This window comes from Drosophila ficusphila, unplaced genomic scaffold (genome assembly GCF_018152265.1).
Source record: "Drosophila ficusphila isolate 14025-0441.05 unplaced genomic scaffold, ASM1815226v1 contig_791, whole genome shotgun sequence".
Classification (NCBI taxonomy): domain Eukaryota; kingdom Metazoa; phylum Arthropoda; class Insecta; order Diptera; family Drosophilidae; genus Drosophila; species Drosophila ficusphila.
Genome location: NW_025064737.1, coordinates 24,100,456 through 24,120,601, shown reverse-complemented (window position 1 = coordinate 24,120,601; position 20,146 = coordinate 24,100,456). Strand labels below are relative to the sequence as shown.

Genomic DNA, 20,146 nt, shown 5'->3' with positions numbered 1-20,146 from the left:
CAGAATTAGAGCGATCGCGAACGACCCACTCGATCAGTTGCTGGCGTGCGGTCTTACCCTTCGGATGTGTGTCGATCGAGACGGAGAGTTCGACTTCCAGGATAATACGCGAGTGGTTATGTCCTGCGGCAATGCGCAGGCGCAAAGTGCCGAATAGAATCTGATTTTAAAGTGACAACAGAGTGCCATAGTGCCAGATAATTAAAACTCAAGTGCTGTCGTTGGTTCGTTCGAGTGTTGGCCACTCAACAGGGACAAGGCGGTGCGATACGAAACGATACACACGAAATATTCGAGTGGCTGCCGCGAAGTGAGAGGCGACGATTATTGTGCGGGGTCCTCAGCAAGGAGCCTGCAAAATGGATTTATCGAGGCGGTTGTGGTAAGCATCCGACAAACATGTATCCATCCATCCAGCCATCTATCCAGCCACCCGAACGCGACAGATGTAGTAGCTCTGCAGTCCCTGAAATTGATTCCCTTTGTGTTGCTAGCAAATTACTGTGTCAATTGGAATTTTAATTCCGTTTGAACTACATGCGCAAACACTTGACACGGGGCTCCCGGCTGGCAGCTCCAGCTCCTGCTGCTCCTGCTACTGCTCCTCTTCGTCCTTCCGATTGTCCTTCCACATGTGCGGATGCGGAGGTGGAGGATGTGCTCGCATCCTGGCTACGTGCTCAGTGCGCAACAGGCGATGCGATGTTGACACTGCGCGACTGCCATTATCCTGGCCAGCATTTTGTTTGCATGCCAAATTACATTGCCAACTTAATTGAAGTTTGTTAATGAAAATTGCAGCATTTTTCAAAGCACTTCCCAAGCTTTCGTAATGTGTTTTTGTGTGCGCTGTGATTGCTGCTGTTGCTGTTGCCCTGCGTCCTGGCAAAAATGAATCCATTAGCAATTAAGCTCGAAACTTGTATGAAAAGTTATGGCTATTATGCTGGGATCTCTAGCACGGAATCAAATAAATAAAATTAACCGATTAACTGGAATATAATGGGCCAGCAAATACCCCTTATAAATTGGCCAATTTCAGTCTGCCTAAGTTCAACCGTAATTGATTTCCCTTTTAACATCTCAGTTTCCGGCAGCACGACTACTTCAAACAGCCAACAGATCGGTGGTTCTCCACCCACTGCCCCAGAAATTGTGCCATTACCTCACCTGCACTCTATCGACACGGGTTTTGTTGGCTCCCCAAATGTGTGTGCCATTCCACAAAAAAGAAACCAAATCAAATTTTCGAATCGAAATGTAAATATTTATCCCAAAGAGTTGCGTTTGGATTGGATGCCCAGTGTAGGTGAAGTGCGTGCGCTTTGAAGTGCCCTTTTCCAAAAAAAAAAGCTGTAGGTATGTAGAGAAAATGAAGTAAGATGTTCGGACAGGCTAGGAGATATTTGCGGAGCTTCGGAGGAGGTTCGGAGGCCGGTTCAAAGTTGAAATCTCGACGGGCCAGTTGCTCTCACGCACATGCTGGACATATCTTGGCCATAATCTCCATCCGAGGCTGTTCTTGCTTGCCTGTGTCGTCGTCTTCTTACCACAAGCGCTGACCACAAGCGTTGCGTGCGTTTTATTTTTGGCCAAAGTCATAAAGCCCAACACCGACACATAAAAGGCAAGAAACTTGTTCCTCGGCCAACTGGCAGTTAGCGCATTCATTCGTCAAGTTTTTTAAAGTTTTTCGCGAAAATTGTGCGTTAGCCACTTGAAAGCGAAAATCTCTCTCTGTCAACGGGAGGGAAATCTATGGTTCGGCATTGTTCTGTCGCACTGCCATAAAAATGTGGCCAACACATGACCCGTGTTTGCCAGAGTTTGGGGACATATGTGCCTGGTATCTATCGAGCTAATCAGAATTAGCCGGAAATCATAGTTTTTCTCAGCACAATATTCCGATGTTGTTTAGTTGATTTAATGGAAAAGTTCTTGAGACAATGGTTCGGAAATACATCGCTTGAAAATCATCTTGAAGGCGAAATTCCTGGGTAGGGTATTCGGTCGGACGACTGGCACAAAACCCCGATAATTTTCTGGCCCGAACGGGTCAACACTCCGCTGGAGATACGTACGACCATCATAATGTCTGTAGTTTAATGGCACAAACTAAACGTTTTAACGCACTCGGTAAATCAGTAACCGAGTATCTTGTAGGCCGCATCTCGCCAGATGAGCCGCCTGTGTGTGGTCATTAAGTGGCCAAAATTCACATTACATTAAGCGAAAATTTGTGACTCGTGACGTCTTTGAACTTGACTCTAGTTGACGCTGTTGGAGATTTGGAGATCGTGTCTTCCCTCCGAGAAGAATTCGAACCGCCCGCTTGTCTTTCTGGGGAATTAGAATGTGGTCTTGTGTACTCAATGAGAATTCCCAATCTAAATACAAGACTTACCTATGCTTGTACATTTTACCCACACTTGGACCTCTTTGTTTGTTATGTTTTAACTATAATATTCCGCGGAAACCACTAAATTCTGACCGGCAGCAGGAAAACGAATGCAACAAGAATAACACGAACATCGTCTAATTGCCCACACATAGTTGCTGGGCCAAATTGTTTATTGAGTGTGATCTGTGCGAGCCGCACTATAAACAGTAAATTTTCCAAATTTATGCTTTTGAAAACGAAAAACCTAGAGCCGGTTGCCTTGAAACTGAGAAACCAACCGCGTATCTTGTGAAAACTCATGCACACACGACTCGAAAGTAAACACTCGAATTGCATAATTGATCCTTAGTAGCTATAAATAAATCAGAATTTTAAATGTTGATCTAGCGAAGTGGCTGCTTTTTAGCCGAGAGTGTGCGGAATCTGAAGACTCTGTACTTTTTGGCAGGGGGGAAAAACCCCGCCCGGAAATGGCATGTGTGCTGGGATGGAGCTGGAATTCTGCGGAATATCGAATGATGCGGCAAATGAGCTGCAAATTATGTTCAGTGCCGTTGGACAAACGCCCCCCTTGTTGTTGCACTTGCAGCAGTCCTGCGCGGCAGCTCATTCCATGCCTCAATTACCTCCCAAGTTCATGGCGGCGATGTTGCACGCTGCATTTGCCACATGTGCTGCGGAGATCGCAGATTGCGGACCCCATCGACCCCCCATGGATGGCTTCCCCCGCTGGAAGATGGCATGGTTAATGGTTAATGGTTTCGCGACAGCCGATCTCGGGCGATCTGCACATCGCTTTCCCATGACTTAATGTCTTATGCCTAATTAACAAAGAACGCCGACAGGCGGCGATTAATAATGCCCTAGTCCGGAGCCAAATCAAATGTGAGAGTGACGAATATCTCGGGCGCTATTGTTAATGCCTGCCCCGTTGGGGCACACAGATAGGAGCACACACACAACCGGATCGATCAGCCGCAGACGGGGTCGTCGCACCCTGCAACGCGGAAGATAAAAAGGATGCCCCAAAATGTGCCGCCGCAGAAATTGCAGAGGCTGAACAAGATACATAACACACAAAATACAGAAACAGCCATGGCATGACTGCAAAAATATCCAAAAATTGTGCAGATCCAACAGGAGGCGAAGGCAAACGATGCGTCACATGCAGTAAAATGTGCCTAAAAAGTTCTGCCGAATCCGGGGAGCCACCGACTGACGAAAACCAGAAAGGCAGAAAGCAACAAGTGAAATATTCGCCGCCAGGCAGAAGACCAAAAAAAAAACAGAAAATTTAAACCCATAAAAATGTTTTGGCGGACGACAGGCGACGATCGGTTTGCCGGGGTGTTCTCGAGAACGTGATGCGCATCTCGATGACAGCCAATGAACTGAGCCGAGTGCAGCAGGCCAAACTGGTGGCCCTTCGAGGGTCAGGGACGCAGCCCTTTTCGACTTCCGATTGCCTGTTTTGCCCGACTGGCAGCGGGAATCTGTGAGAGGTCTTTACCTCTGCTGGCTACTGGAAGAGCTGACAAGTGAAACAATCGAATGAACCCGTAATTGCGCTATAAATCAATGTCTGCTCCACATTTTATCCGTCAGGTACTTGCTGACATGATAGCATTTAACCCAATTGCCCGGGTTACCATTTCGTGTGAAGGCTATTATAAATAACTGAAATTCATGTGCGTCAGGAATTAGAGTTGGTCATTGTTTATTTTAGATTGGAACATCAGCGGCGTTCCGAGAACAGGTTGTTGAAATTAAGTCAGATATTTCTTTTGAGCATAAGTAATGAGGAATTTAATTACTCGCTGCTTTTTGTTTGAAATTATGTATTTCAATTCTGCTGCTGAGTTCGCTGGGCGAAACTATCACAACTCAATTTCTATAAAAAGAAGCATTCCCAAAATAGTTTTCGTTTGTTGAATAATTCGGCAGGCTTTATTTACTCTTCTGTTTTTTTACCCCTTTACTAGTTCGACGCTAATTAAGTGCTGAAATATGCCAGCTCATTTGGCATCCTGTGAGCAGTTTTTCTCAATTTTTTTTTTATCACAAGCCGGCGCTAAAATGTTTACACAGAGGCCTGTTTAATAGTCCCCCACCGGCAGAGGGCAAAGTTCGAAAGGGTGCAAAAGTAGATGTTGCCAGGCCCAAACCCGTTTGCCTCCGCCCCCCTTCTTCGAGAGCTATTAGCCATAAGTGAAGTCAAGCAGCTTGTTGCAATCTCGAACCGAATGAGTTGGGCAAATAGAAAATTGCCAATGTTTGGGCGGGGGTCTTCTCGAGGATGGGAAGTCGCGGCGGCGGCATTATGATGCCTCTAATTAGCTGTGCTGCACTGTTGATGCTCTTGTGGCAGCGGCTCCAAGTGGCTGGTGCAACATGGGCCATAAAAATTTGTTTACAAGTCGAACGTTTGGCTGCCGCCGTTGACAGCGAGTGAAATTTATGGGTCAGTAAGTTGCCAAAGTGAAACGCACAGCGAAACTCTTTCCCTTTCTTGCCCTCTATCTCCCAGTTTCTTCCAGTTTCTCCCAGTTTGAGACTGCAAGCTCAAGTGTGCATTGTGTTTGCTCATTTGCTCTGCTCATTTGGTCAAACGGGTGGCAAATATTTCATTAGGCATTTTGAGCAAACTTTGTTGCGCCTCTTGGCCCCGAAAACTCTGCTGCTGCAACTTTGTAGGTTTGTAGGAAAGCGAAGGAAGGAAGGAACGTGGTAGAATGTTGCATAATCTCCTGCATTGCTCTGTCTGCATTTCGTAAACACCTCGGGGCACAGGCGTATGTTTATTATTTTCACTACTCAATTAACTTAAATTAATTTCGAAATTGATAATTGCTTGGCCGGGCTGTGCAAGTGTTTGGCTGCCAGTCAAAATGGCAGCTGCCGAGCGAATTGCCATTGCTATTGCCATTGGAGTGGAGTGCAGAGTGCGGAGCAGCAGTCCCGGGCTCCCCTCCAGTGTGCTTTGCTTTATGCAAATGCAATTAAAATTTCAACAATGCAAACATTTACTTCCGTTGCAACAAATGTCGTCGCTGCACCCGCCCTCCAAGCCCGCATCTTCATAGAGCCATCATCGCCGGAGCTTCGGCAGCAGCAGCAGCATCATGAACATTTACCTGGCCACACCTCAGCCACAATTTGGCGTTTTGCATTAGTCTGTGTTTGTCTTGCGATAATTGTATGACTATGTAATTGTATTTGAGCAAACGGGTGTCACACATCTGCACGTATCCTTCCGACTAATGAGGTGGATCTGTTGCGTAATTGCTGCCTGCTACTCTGCGGCCGAATAAAACGCACTAACGAAGCTGATTAGGACCCACTGCCTGGATTGATCTGCTGCAGATACAAATGAGCTTAAATCATTTGTCTACTTTAAGAGATGTGTATACTGCCCTGCGTTTTTTTCCGTGTAGGCGGGGTGCCTTTATCCGCACTTTCAGTTGGCTGCAATTAAATCAGTTGGCTGCCTGCAACAGCGAATTCCTCTCGTTCGTTCTCCACAATCACCATAAAAAGCGAAAGGGGCCAGCAGAAGTCAAACGGTTGCAGCTGGCGAACCGGGGGCCATGGGCATTCCATCTTCATCAAAGGGCCGCGGGAGTGGCGGAGGCAGCTATGCGGCATCCTCATGGTGGCAGCTCCCATATTGCATGCCTCGCTTTTCGATGAGCGCTCCTCTGCGGAACTCGCCTTGATCAATTGGCATGGGAAAGGCCGGAGGAATCGCTCCTCGCTACAAGTGGGCGGACTTTGCAGTGGGGGATTCTAGTTACTCGACCTCGCGGATGAGTCATGTAAACAAATCCAACGTCAGTCTCAATGCTCAATGCTCAGGTGTGAAATCTGGTCAGAATTTATTTGTGTTGCTGCAGAGATTGTTTGGATTTGGACTTGCCTCATACATACTTTTTGCTTAGCTTGGGATTCCTTTTTTCAGGCATGAAATGAGCCATAATTTGTTTTCGGTCTTGAGTTTGGCGGCTAAGTGCACGCACTTGTGGAGTAAGTGCCGTTGATAATGTTGTTCTTTCGGCTAATTACCAGGCGCTTTATTTACGATGGTCATTGCAACATCTTACACAGTGGGAAAAACCCAATGCGGATGTAGGAAACACTTGTTGTTACCCTTATTTATTCAAGGTTTAGAATAATATTTTGACGATAAAGTCATGTAAAATACTGAGACTGCAATAAATTTTTCATTTAACTTGTGTCCCCTTTTTTTAAAAACTCCATTTGTGTTTCTTAAGTGTACAAATTGTACAACAGAATGCACTTGTTGCGTGGAAGGCATTTGAAAGCAATTACACGATCGTGAATATCTCTGGCATGGATGCGGAGTGAATATCTCTTAGCTACTCGGTCTGGAGAGAGTGCGTATCTCTGGCCTGGATTTGCATCCACGCTGCAGTTGTTCAAGTTGACTGATAATGGCTGCAATTGCGGAGCTAAAATGTGAAAAGGGAGCATTTCCCTGCGCTCTCACTGCATCTATGCGGCGATTGCGATGGCAGTTGCCCCTTAAAATATTATCACCGCTTAGAGCGGCTCCCAAATGCCTTTGTAATGCGGCGCACAATGAACAATGGGCGGCTATTGTGGGACTGTTTCGGGCCAGAATGGCATCGCGACCCGATAATTGGCCCCCTTAGTCAGCGGCTTTGATCTCGCCTGCCAGCCAACTACATCGACTAAATCCTGGGCCACGACGCCAAATGGGGTCAGGGATTGGGGGCCGTGTTATTGTAAACTTTCCTCCGAATTTAGCATTTCCTCTGACTTTTGTTTGACATTTCTGTGGCGGCTTTCGGCGGTCCGCATGACATGTGTAACTTATTTGACGACTGCGCCAACTGTTTGTGCTGGTGTCACGTGGCATCCGCCGCATGTGGCAATAACAATGTCGCTCCCCCAGCCCAACATCCGCACTTAGTCGTGATCTGGTCCGAGGATTTTGCGTAATCAGCAGACGTCGCGTATGAAATCGAAATCAAGCAGTACTCTGCGGCTTTTGCCGCCTCAGCGGTTTCCTTGGAACTGCCCAATTAATTGGGAGCTGGTCCCGGGACTCGGGCGGTGTCCTGTTTGCATGACGCAATGCCGAAGGAGGCGACTGGGCGATAGGGCGACAGGGCGACTGGGCGACGCCCCTGCCCTCCGAACGCCAGCTCAATGGACTGTGAAATGTGTGCCGTTGTCGGTTGTCGGTTGTCGGCTGCGCTGTCCTTGCCAAAGCAATAGGTGTCCTGGCATTGGTTTCAAAAGGGAAATGCGCTCAAATTGCATTAAAATGCCAACACAGAAGCATAAAAATTATGGCCGCACTTGGCGCCCGGCCCTCCGGCTCTCTGTGGCTGTCATAAGCAGCACGCCTGCTGCGGCGGCAAGGACCAAAAGGAGGTCCTTCGAAGGCAGAAGCCGAGCGCCATCAGTCGGAGGCGTCCAAGCGGAACAAACCGAAAGGCTCCCCGCACGCAGCATCAGAAATTAAATTGGCAAGCCCCCAACAAGCGGAGAGGCAAGCAGGCGAGCAGGCGAGCGCAGTGCCTGCAACATTGAACGCCTTTGACATATTCACGCAACTTGTCCTCGGGCCACGGCGTCGTCCTCCTTGCAAAAGTTAAGGAGTCGCAGTCAGGGATTCCGCGGCGTCGAATTGTCTGCGGCATAATCGTATATTCTCCCCGGCTGCGGTACTTATTATTTGCTTGCTTCTGCGCTTCTTTCGTTTTGGCAAATCGGCAGGAAGCCCTGCTAAATTATGTCTTGTTTATGTGGCATTGCATATTTATGGTCCGTGCGCGCGGCGCATAATAAGAAATTGTTACCGAAGAAATTGCAAATGTAACTTGACCAAGTCCCATTCTTTCAACCCGCCCCCTTTGAATTCCCATCCTCTCCATCGAATGCATTGTATCCACTGCACAGCACTGGCCCGCAAAAACAAGTTCAATGTTTGCTTGCTCTGGCCAGCGAGCATAAACAAGTTCATCATGTTGTCGCCGCGAAGCCCCACAAAAGTTTGTTTGTGCCCCTTCGCTGGACGCAGTTGGGCTGGCTCTTCGAGAAAGTCCCGGCCGAAGTTTGTCCCTCCTCCACCTCGGCCTGTTGCTTCCCTAATGAGTCTGGGCACTCGTGTGTCCACAGGCAGAGTCAACAAATATCTGTGCAACAAGTCAACACGTGACTGCGGTCCCATGGTTTTAATGAATGGCCGCGTTGGGCGAGGTTATGTCTGGGTGGCGTTTAATTAAATTGCCTCCCGCTCTCCCTCTTGCAGCTCAACTGCCTTGGTAGCATTCATTGTTCTGGCCGGCATCCACGATTCCCAAAGTAGATTCGTAAGTATTTTGAGGATATCTTGTAAGGTCCCACAGCTAATCCGCTGAACTACTCACAGCCGGGACTAAGACAAAAAAGACAATATGGCGCGAACATGTACTTGCCGGAGAGCTCGGTGACGCCCGGTGGCGAGGGGGACGACCCCAACGAGTGGTCCATGTGGAGCACGCCCTCGGATTGTTCCCGGACTTGCGGCGGAGGAGTTTCCTACCAGACTCGCGAGTGTCTGCGCAGAGAGTGAGTACAGAACTATATATCACCACCAGCTTATATCAATATCATTTCGTTAAATGAGAATTAACTTATTTTGCGAATAGTTCTGTATATAATATTTCAAATATTTTAAGTTGAAAACTGTGACCCTCTCGATATCCCTCAGTGACTATGGCGAGGCAGTTTGCAGCGGCGGCAGTCGTCGGTACTTCTCCTGCAACACTCAAGACTGCCCGGAGGAGGAGCCGGACTTCCGGGCGCAGCAGTGCTCCCGCTTCGACAACCAGAAGTTTGACGGCGTCCTGCACGAGTGGGTGCCGTACACGAACGCGCCCAATCCCTGCGAGCTGAACTGCATGCCCAAGGGCGAGCGGTTCTACTACCGCCAGAGGGAGACCGTTGTGGACGGAACCCGGTGCAACGACAAGGACCTCGACGTCTGCGTGAACGGGGAGTGCATGCCCGTGGGCTGCGACATGATGCTGGGCAGCGACGCCAAGGAGGACAAGTGCCGCAAGTGCGGCGGCGATGGCAGCACCTGCAAGACCATCCGCAACACCATCAACACCAAGGACCTGGCCCCCGGCTATAACGACCTGCTGCTCCTGCCGCAGGGCGCCACCAACATTCGTGTCGAGGAGACGCAGCCCTCTAGCAACTATCTGGCCTGCCGCAACCACAGCGGTCACTTCTACCTGAACGGCGACTGGCGCATCGACTTCCCGCGCCCCATGTTCTTCGCCAACTCGTGGTGGAACTACCAACGCAAGCCAATGGGCTTCGCGGCCCCCGATCAACTGACCTGCAGCGGCCCCATTTCGGAGAGCATCTTCGTCGTGATGTTGGTGCAGGAGAGGAACATCAGCCTCGACTACGAGTACAGCATCCCGGAGTCGCTCAGTCACTCGCAGGAGGACACGCACACGTGGACGCACCACCAGTTCAGTCCCTGCAGTGCTTCCTGCGGCGGTGGCACCCAGAGCCGAGTGGTGACCTGCAACAACCGCATCACTTTGGCGGAAGTTAATCCTAAGCTGTGTGACGAGAAGTCCAAGCCCGTCGAAGAGCAGGCCTGCGGAACTGAGCCCTGTGCTCCCCACTGGGTGGAGGGAGAATGGTCCAAGTGCTCCAAGGGTTGCGGATCGGACGGCACCCAAAATAGGACCGTCACCTGCGAGCGAATCTCGTCGTCAGGGTAAGTTTTGCAGTAGATCTGTTATTTCGGAGAGCTAATCATAATATGTGCAAAATCTGTTTACTAGCGAGCATACGGTTGAAGAAGATGCAGTTTGCCTGAAGGAGGTTGGTAACAAACCGGCCACCGTTCAGGAGTGCAATCGCGACGTCAAGAACTGCCCCAAATACCACCTGGGACCGTGGACACCATGCGATAAGCTCTGCGGTGAGGGAAAGCAGACGCGCAAGGTAACCTGCTTCATCGAGGAGAATGGACGCAAGCGAGTTCTGCCCGAAGAGGATTGCGTGGAGGAGAAACCGGAGGTGGAGAAGACCTGCCTTTTGGCGCCTTGCGAGGGCGTTGATTGGATTATCTCCCAATGGAGCGGGGTGAGATGTTTTGTTGATTAAGTTGGTTAGTTCTTTATGCTTAAGTCCTTAAATTCTTTACTCAACAGTGTAATGCCTGTGGTCAAACCACTGAGACTAGAACCGCCATCTGTGGCAACAAGGAGGGTAAGGTGTATCCGGAGAAGTTCTGCGAACCGGAGGTACCCACCCTATCTCGACCATGCAAGTCGCCCAAGTGCCAGGCGCAGTGGTTCTCCTCGGAATGGAGCAAGTGCTCCGCTCCATGCGGAAAGGGCGTTCAATCTCGCATTGTCATCTGCGGAGTATTCGATGGCAAGACGGTGACACCAGCCAGTGATGACTCACAGTGCGATCAGAAATCAAAACCAGAGGCTGAACAGGACTGCGAGGGCGAGGAAAAGGAATGTCCTGGCGAATGGTTCACTGGACCTTGGGGGAAGTGCAGTAAGCCTTGTGGAGGTGGTGAGCGAGTCCGTGAGGTCCTCTGCCTGGCCAATGGAACCAAATCTGTAAACTGCGACGAGGACAAGGTAGAATCTCTCTCCGAAAAATGCAATCCAGAAGCCTGCACTGAAGACGAGATTTTGCCCTTGACAAACACCGATAAGCCAATCGAAGATGATGAGGAGGAGTGCGATGAAGAGGGCATCGAATTGATCAGCGACAACTTGCCAGAACTTGACAAGAATGCTGACATTATCGATTTCGATGATACATCGAAGACTGAAACCACACCTGAGGCTGAGGAACTAATGCAAAGCGACAGCCCGTCCACCTACGATTCTACTCTTACCACAGTTGAAGGATCGGGAGATGAGACGGACACAACTACCGACAGTGGAATTTCCACTGAAGGAAGTGGTGATGACGAGGACACTTCCGATGCTTCCACCGATCTGTCCAGCTCAACGGCAGCCGACTCTAGCTCCAGTGATTCGAGCCCCAGTGATTCCACCTCTAGTGATACCACCTCTAGTGATTTCACCTCGAGTGATTCCACCTCTAGCGATTCTACCTCTAGCGATTCAAGCTCAAGCTCAAGCGATGCGACCTCTGAAGCCCCGTCGTCCTCTGTGTCCGATTCAAGTGATTCTACGGATAGTTCTACAGAATCCACAGCGGTCTCTGATGGTTCATCTGACGCTTCGAGATCGACAGACGCGTCCTCATCGGACTCAACTGATGTTACTAGCTCCACAGATTCTTCAAGCTCAACTGATGCCTCAGACTCTACCCCAAGTGGCTCTACGGAAAGCTCTAGCTCGACTGATGCCTCAACTGACTCCTCCGACAAATCATCGGATGTCAGTGAATCTTCCACAGAGGCTTCGTCTTCATCCGTGTCAGATTCTAGTGATAATACCGATAGCACTACAAGTGGCGTATCCAGCTCAACGGAGAGTTCCTCGGACAGTACTTCTAGTGCCACATCCGACTCGACACAATCATCAGATTCTACTGAATCCACATCGGATGTTACAACCGAAAGCACTCCTGAGTCTTCCACTGATACTACAGAGTCTTCAACCTTGGATGCATCATCAACCACCGACGCATCTTCAACCAGCGACGCATCGTCTTCATCCGAAAGTTCCACTGAAAATTCGGCTTCCTCTTCTACGTCCAGTTCGGAAGCCACCGAATCCACTGGACTGTCAAGCGATGCATCAACGACAGATGCTACGACTGTTGAGGGTTCTACTGAAACCTCTACGGATGGTACTTCTGATGGGTCTACTGATGCATCCACAGATGGTTCATCCGATAGTTCCACTGATGCCTCTACAGATGGGTCTTCTGATGGCTCTACGGATAGCTCTACTGAAGTCTCTTCTGAAGCTACAGACACTACATTGTCTACTGATTCATCCGGATCCACCGAGAGCACTGAGGCTGGCTCCAGTGACGCTTCAACCACTGAAGGAAGTACCGTTGATGACCAGTCCAATTCCACAACCTCTGATTCCACCACCATCGATTCTTCATCTTCCACTGACGTTTCTGGATCTACAGAAGCATCTGAATCCACCGCCTCCTCGGAGGCCTCCTCCACAGACGCTACCGAATCTACGGAAAGCACTGCTAGTGGAGAGACCAGTGACACCACAGAAAGTGGTCCCACCGAGGAGAGCACTTCAGAGGGATCTACTGACAGCACGACTGAGGGATCTACTGACAGCACCTCTGAGGTTTCCACCGACAGCACAACAGAGGGATCGACAGAAAGCTCTCAGTCTACAGATCTTGACAGCACTACCAGCGATATCTGGAGCACCAGCGACAAAGATGACGATTCGACCAGCACTCCTTACTCCTTCGAGTCTGAAGTTACAACGGGCAAGCCCCGCAAGTGTAAGCCAAAGAAGAGTACCTGTGCCAAGTCCGAGTATGGTTGCTGTCCAGATGGTAAGTCCACTCCAACGGGACCTTTCGATGAGGGCTGTCCGATTGCCAAGACCTGTAAGGACACCAAATACGGTTGTTGTCTGGACGGAGTTTCTCCCGCCAAGGGCAAGGATCATAAGGGTTGTCCGAAGTCCCAGTGCGCTGAGAGCCTCTTCGGTTGCTGTCCCGACAACTTCACTCCTGCCGAAGGAGAGGATGATGAGGGATGTCCCGAAACGACCACCGTACCACCCACAACCACCACAGAGGAGTCGCAACCAGAGTCGACAACTGAGCTGGAGGGTTCCGGAGACTCGACTACACCTGAAGCCTCCGATAAGTCCTGCTCGTATTCCGAATTCGGATGCTGTCCAGATGCCGAAACTCCCGCCAAGGGCGAAAACTTCAAGGGTTGTGGAACTGAGCCCGAGGCTCCCAAGGGCTGCGCTCAGTCCGAGCACGGATGCTGTCCAGATGGTCGGACTGCGGCCAGCGGTCCAAATGGCCAGGGCTGCGCCGCCTGCACTCGCGAGCGCTTTGGTTGCTGTCCCGACTCCGAGACCCCGGCCCACGGACCCAACAACGAGGGCTGCTGTCTGGAGAGTGCCCACGGCTGCTGCCCCGACAACATCCTGGCCGCCCGAGGACCCAACAACGAGGGCTGCGACTGCTACTACACGCCCTTCGGCTGCTGTCCGGACAACAAGTCGCCTGCGCACGGCTACAACCAGGAGGGATGTGCCTGCGAGACGACCCAGCACGGCTGCTGCCCCGACAAGATCACCGCCGCCAAGGGGCCCAAGTTCGAGGGCTGCCCGTGCGAGACCACCCAGTTCGGGTGCTGCCCCGACGGAATCACCTTCGCCAGGGGACCCCACCACCACGGATGCCACTGCACCCAGACGGAGTTCAAGTGCTGCGAGGACGAGAAGACACCCGCCAAGGGACCCGACGGCGAGGGCTGCACCTGCGTGGAGAGCAAGTTCGGCTGCTGCCCCGACGGAGTCAGCAAGGCGACGGACGAGAAGTTCGGCGGCTGCGAGAATGTCCAGGAGCCCCCGCAGAAGGCCTGCGGACTGCCCAAGGAGACCGGCTCCTGCAGCAACTTCAGCGTCAAGTACTACTTCGACATCGCCTACGGAGGTTGCGCGCGGTTCTGGTACGGCGGCTGCGACGGCAACGACAACCGATTCGAGAGCGAGGCCGAGTGCAAGGACACCTGCCAGGACTACACCGGAAAGCATGTCTGCCTGCTGCCCAAGAGCTCCGGACCCTGCACGGTCTTCACCAAGAAGTGGTACTTCGATGTGGAGCGCAACCGCTGCGAGGAGTTCCAGTACGGCGGCTGCTACGGCACCAATAACCGCTTCGACAGCCTGGAGGAGTGCCAGGGAACTTGCGCTGCCAGCGAGAATCTTCGTAAGTATCGTATAGTACAGCTTAAAGAAGTTGGATCCAAAAAAAAACCGAAAATAAATAATTTGAGTACCTCTTACTTCTTATAAACGTAAATCAAGGTAAACGATGCTTATAATAAATCTGTCCTTATTGCAGCCACCTGCGAACAGCCCGTGGAGAGCGGACCGTGCAGCGGTAACTTTGAGCGATGGTACTACGACAATCAGACCGACGTCTGCCGACCCTTCACCTACGGAGGTTGCAAGGGCAACAAGAACAACTACCCGACGGAACACGCCTGCAACTACAACTGCCGCCAGCCGGGCGTGCTCAAAGGTTTGAGATCTGATATATTCCGCTGCGGTGTCTTGTATTGGGAAATGGGTTTAAATGCATGCTATGTATTGCTCGGTTTTACGAGTAGTTTTAAGCTTGATCCTTTTGTTTCATCCTGGTTAACGGTATGTTCTTCCCAAACTTTCCTCCTCCCTCTTCGAAAACTGCTTGGTTACATGGTTTATTGTATGCGCATGATTGCTTGTTACTTGCTATGCCGACTTCCCGAATCTGAATCCGCACCCGCAACCGAATACCCCCTGCACCCAACACCTCCACCACCTCCACCACCCCACGACCATCCCAGACCAATGTGCGCTTCCTAAGCAAACCGGTGATTGCAGCGAGAAACTGGCCAAGTGGCACTTCTCCGAGAGCGAGAAGCGCTGCGTGCCCTTCTACTACACGGGTTGTGGTGGCAACAAGAACAACTTCCCCACCCAGGAGTCCTGCGAGGACCACTGCCCCCGGCAAGTTGGTAAGCTTTCGATGTTGTCTGCTTTAAGTGTGTTCGTTCTCCGCCACCCCAAACACCTTGCCCTACTCACACGCTCTTCCCACCCCTCCTCGCCCGACCAGCCAAAGACATCTGCGAGATCCCTGCCGAGGTGGGCGAGTGCGCAAACTACGTGTCCAACTGGTACTACGACACCAAGGACCAGACCTGCCGCCAGTTCTACTATGGCGGCTGCGGCGGCAACGAGAATCGCTTCCCCACCGAAGAGTCCTGCTTGGCCCGCTGCGATCGCAAGCCCGAGCCGACGACCACCACCCGCGCACCCCCGCCAGCTCCCAGTAGGGGAGACATCTGCGAGGAGCCACAAGCTCCGGGCGAGTGTGGCGACTGGACAATCAAGTGGTCCTTTGACAGCAAGGTCGGTGGGTGCCAGCAGTTTTACTACGGCGGCTGTGGCGGCAATGGCAATCGCTTCGAAACGGAGTCCGATTGTCTGCAGCGCTGCAATAGGCGACCACCTCCTCCGGCAGTTTACCCGCCTACTACAGTGGCTGCTCCCACAAGGCAACCTGCCCCAGCTGCCCCACCTGCTGACCAGTGCAGGCAGAGGGCTGATCCAGGGGAATGCGATCAGTGGGAACTCAAGTGGAGCTTCAATGCTACTGCGAATATCTGTCAGCAGTTCTACTACGGCGGCTGTGGCGGAAACGATAATCGCTTTGAGTCCGAGGAGGACTGCACTGCTCAGTGCGATCCAAAAATAGACTTCCGTTTCGGCGTTCCCGAGCCTGCGGAACCGGAGGAACCCGTGGAGGAACCTCATCCCGACACGTCCAAGTGCTTCCTGCCCTCCGAGTCTGGCAATTGCTATAACAACGAGACCCGCTGGTTCTACAACAGCCAGGAGGGACTCTGCGACGAGTTCGTCTACAGTGGCTGCGGCGGCAACGCCAACAACTACGCCACCGAGGAGGAGTGCCAGAGCGAGTGCAACGACGCCCAGACCACCTGTGCCCTGCCGCCAGTCCGAGGACGATGCCGGGAGCTATCCCTCCGCTGGTACTTCGACGAGCGGACCGGCGGATGCCACGAGTTCGAGTTCACCGGCTGCCGCGGCAACCGCAACAACTTCGTGTCGGAGAGGGAGTGTCTCAGCTTCTGCCGCGGTCAGGCCCCACAGCCCGAGCCCCAACCACCAGCACCGGTAAGTCAATCACAGAGTCAAATAGATCCAATCTGCCCCACAAAATTAGCTTCGTGATCCCCATCCAACAGATGTTTTCTATGCAAGACTTATGTATCTTTAACCCTTTGCAGACCAACCCCGTATGCAGCCAGCCACCAGAGGCTGGTGAGTGCGACAACCGCACCACCGCGTGGTTCTACGACAACGAGAACATGGCCTGTACCGCCTTCACCTACACCGGATGTGGCGGCAACGAGAACCGCTTCGAGACGCGCGACCAGTGCGAACGGCAATGCGGCGAGTTCAAGGATGTGGGTAAGTGTGGGGCGATCGGGAGGGGACCTCGGTGTTTCAGGTGCTTTAATCCTTTGTGTCAGACGTTTGCAATGAGCCGGCGACGTCCGGACCGTGTACTGATTGGCAGACCCGCTACTACTTCAACAAGCGCAGCCAGGCCTGCGAGCCGTTCACCTACGGCGGCTGCGACGGTACCGGCAACCGCTTCAACGATCTGTACGAGTGTCAGACGGTTTGCATAGCCGGTCGCGAGCCGACGGTGAACTCGGCCAGAGGTAACACATTGGGGGGTTGGGGCTTCGTCTTGGAGTAGCTGGGCTAACCGATTCTTCTCTTGCGTAAGTAGACATCTGCCTGCAGCCGGTGGTGACTGGCCGCTGCAATGGGCCCTCGGTGCACGAGCGCCGATGGTACTACGACGACTCGCTAGGAAACTGCATGTCCTTCATTTACGCGGGTTGCAACGGCAACCAGAACAACTTCCGATCCTTCGAGGCATGCACGAACCAATGCCGACGTAAGCCCCCACCAGACACTTCTTCTGCACCACAGAACACTCCGCACCTCTGCACCTTACAAACCACCAACCACGAATGCACCCTGCACTCCGCTCACCCCAAACTGCTTGATTTCGTAGATACTTTGAAGTAGCATTTGTAGTTGCGATTAGTGCACTTTCATTAGACTTAAGTTAGCACGGGTTACTCGGGTGGAAGATCATCCTGTTTAAGCATTACTTAACCCCATTCGAATCATCTTTTAGCCGAAACCAACGACCTGGACAACGGAATTGGACAAAGTCCGTGCGATACTTTCGATGCAGAGTGCCAGGAACTGCGATGCCCGTATGGAGTTCGCCGCGTGGCCGCCCAATCCCAGCCAGAATGCACGCAGTGCGTCTGCGAGGATCCCTGCGAGGGCTACAGCTGTCCGGAGGGCCAGAAGTGCGCCGTCGATGTGTCAAGTACCGATGATCGCCAGTTCGCGCCACTCTGCCGCGAAGTGAACAAGCCCGGCGAGTGTCCTGCCCTGTCTGCCAATGCCAGCGGATGTGCCCGTGAATGCTACACTGATGCGGATTGTCGCGGAGACACCAAGTGCTGCAACGACGGCTGCGGACAGCTCTGTGTGCATCCCGCTCGACCCACCCTGCCGCCCAGAACCCAGGCACCGGTGGTCGTCTATCCCGGAGATGTCAGGGTGGCTCTGGAGCCCAAGCGACCCACCGAGCTGGACGTTCATGCCGCTATCGGAGGAATCGCCGTGCTGCGCTGCTTCGCCACCGGAAACCCAGCTCCGAACATCACCTGGTCGCTCAGGAATTTGGTGGTAAGCTAACTAGAGGTAACCCCCTTTGATCTTTAGATTTAAATGCATGAATGTGTCCACAGATCAACACGAACAAGGGTCGCTATGTCCTGACCCCCAACGGTGACCTCACCATTGTCCAAGTGCGTCAGACCGACGATGGCACCTATGTCTGTGTAGCTAGCAATGGCCTCGGAGATCCTGTGAGACGAGAGGTCGCTCTGCAGGTCACAGGTGCGTTTGTTTCTTTACTATTTATGCTATTTACTATTTACTCTACTACACGTTACTAAATGGGAAAAGCCTTTAAGTATATTTTTTTTATTACTGTCCGCTATGTCCGTTATGATTATCCAGAAACCTGATGTCGTTAAGAATAAAAAAGTTTCGGGTTCACTTTACAAAAGAAGTTATTTCCTATGGAGTGGTTTTAGTAACGATTTACTGATAGTTGGTCAACCAACTTTGGCTGTTTCCTCATACTCTTTTTGGTGTTGGCTATGTAACTAACTGCTTTATGTTGCACATTTTGCGCATGCTGCCTGCTTTTTCCTAATCCCTGCTTGAAATTGGTGATGGTAGCTGCCGAGAATCTTCCCGCCTACATTTATGGCGACAAGAATGTCACCCAGATCGTGCAGCTGAACCGCCCGGCGGTGATTCGCTGTCCCGCCGGTGGTCATCCGAAGCCGCACGTCAGTTGGTGGCGCAATGGGGAAATGTTTGGCCTCAAGAACAACCTCATGGCCCGCGACTACTCGCTGGTGTTCAACTCGATCCAGCTGAAGGATCTTGGCCTGTACACCTGTGAGGTCTACAACCAGCGGCGTCCTGTCTCGCTGCGCGTCACTCTGAAGGCAGTGGGTCCTGTTCGGGCACTGACCCACGAGGACGCCCAGTACTTGCAGTACGTCCTGGCTCCGGCCACTCGCCCGGTGACCCAACGACCCAGCTATCCCTTCCGACCCACTCGACCGGCCTACGTGCCCGAGCCCACGGGTAAGTAGCGCACACTTGCATGTTTCCGCTGGCCTGGCATGGTGTTTGATTTGTTTGTTGAGACAGAGAGAGAATTTAGAGACGGAGTAACTAACCCGTTTTGCTTCGATTCACAGTCAATGTTAATGCCGTGCTGGCCCTGGACTCGAAGAACAGCTACACAGCCGGGTCCACCATCGTCATGAACTGCGCCGTGCAAGGCTATCCGGAACCCAATGTGACCTGGACCAAGGATGACGTGCCCATCTACAACAACCAGCGGGTTCAAATTACATGTGAGTGCATCAGAATCTTTATATGAGTTAAAATTGTCTGCAGATCAGTAGGTTCTTTAATCTACTCTATACTCTGTACTGTTTATTTATTTTAAATATTCTGGGATGTCTTATATATTTACAGACCAGCCACATCGCTTGGTTGTGAACGATGTGACCCCCGAGGACTCGGGCAAGTACACTTGCAGTGCCAGCAATGCGTACACCTACGCCAGCAGTGAAGCCAATGTGTCCATTCAATGTAAGCTCTCAGTTTTTAAATGAGTGTTGAAGTTACTAAACTAGTTGTTTCTCCAGCTGTTGTACCTGTTTCGCCGGAGTGCGTCGACAATCCGTACTTCGCCAACTGCAAGCTGATCGTCCAGGGCAAATACTGCTTCAACCCGTACTACACCAAGTTCTGCTGCCGATCCTGCACGTTGGCGGGTCAAATAGCCCAGCCCCAGCATCCCAATGCGGTATAATTCCACACCGTGCACACAAATAGAGAGAGAGCAGAGTATTTTTCTTTTGATTTTCGCATTGAATTGAGTTTAAACGCACCACCCAAGAATAATTGGATCGCCATTCTCGGACGTCCCCGAATCGGAGGGGAAATCCAAATCCAAACGCAGAGAGACCAAAAAGCCAACCGTTGCCTAGCCATAGACAATAGCCAAAAGCCTAAAGATCAAGTACGAACGAACTTCTAATGCATGTAGTATTTTACTCTCTTCCAGAACAAAAGCAAATAGTATTAGTGTTTTTATGTTTGTGTTCCTATTTATTCTTGACTACGAGTAACCTTTAATTCAATCGAGGAAAAAAGCGGCTAAAACGAATTTGCATTCTACTTTTTAGTTTCTACGACTACATTTCTGTGCAACGAGTAAAGCATTTAAGCCTAAAACCAATAATTGTAAATAAATTAAAACTACATAATAAAGAGTGCATACGTATAAAAGATGTCCAATCTAGGGGGATGTTTCCCCCAAGTTTTC

At 51.4% G+C, this 20,146-nt stretch overlaps 1 protein-coding gene and 1 long non-coding RNA gene across 5 annotated transcripts; one reads left to right on the top strand and one right to left on the bottom strand.

Annotated features, from left to right (window-relative positions):
* Window positions 1-20,109, top strand: LOC108102294 (papilin). Of its 4 annotated transcripts, XM_017207056.2 has the most exons (18): window positions 2-382; window positions 8,703-8,763; window positions 8,823-9,001; window positions 9,144-10,172; window positions 10,240-10,543; window positions 10,612-14,329; window positions 14,465-14,644; window positions 14,952-15,122; window positions 15,224-16,305; window positions 16,419-16,602; window positions 16,665-16,859; window positions 16,931-17,101; window positions 17,348-17,913; window positions 17,976-18,126; window positions 18,475-18,891; window positions 19,008-19,166; window positions 19,291-19,407; window positions 19,464-20,109. In XM_017207056.2, exons 1-18 carry the CDS (start codon window positions 360-362, stop codon window positions 19,628-19,630), a joined length of 8,874 nt encoding a protein of 2,957 aa, XP_017062545.1. In that variant the 5' UTR covers window positions 2-359; the 3' UTR covers window positions 19,631-20,109. The 4 variants fall into 4 exon arrangements, with proteins under 4 accessions (XP_017062546.1, XP_043065205.1, XP_017062545.1 ...); XM_017207057.2 differs by lacking the exon at window positions 14,952-15,122 and having other exon boundaries at window positions 1-382; XM_043209270.1 differs by lacking the exon at window positions 18,475-18,891 and having other exon boundaries at window positions 1-382.
* LOC108102296 lies at window positions 5,401-7,380 on the bottom strand. Its single transcript, XR_001772158.2, has 2 exons — window positions 6,329-7,380; window positions 5,401-6,265 (listed from the first exon to the last, which is right to left on the bottom strand). It is a non-coding gene; the product is annotated as an uncharacterized LOC108102296 (long non-coding RNA).
* Window positions 20,110-20,146: the final 37 nt, after the last annotated feature.

Bases quoted from the DNA above. Each gene is read 5' to 3' on its own strand.
- LOC108102294 (XM_017207056.2), top strand. From the start codon at position 360: ATGGATTTATCGAGGCGGTTGTG. The intron at 18,892-19,007 runs GTAAGTAGCGCA...TTCGATTCACAG, and splicing joins CTACGTGCCCGAGCCCACGG to TCAATGTTAATGCCGTGCTG. The intron at 19,167-19,290 runs GTGAGTGCATCA...ATATATTTACAG, and splicing joins CCAGCGGGTTCAAATTACAT to ACCAGCCACATCGCTTGGTT.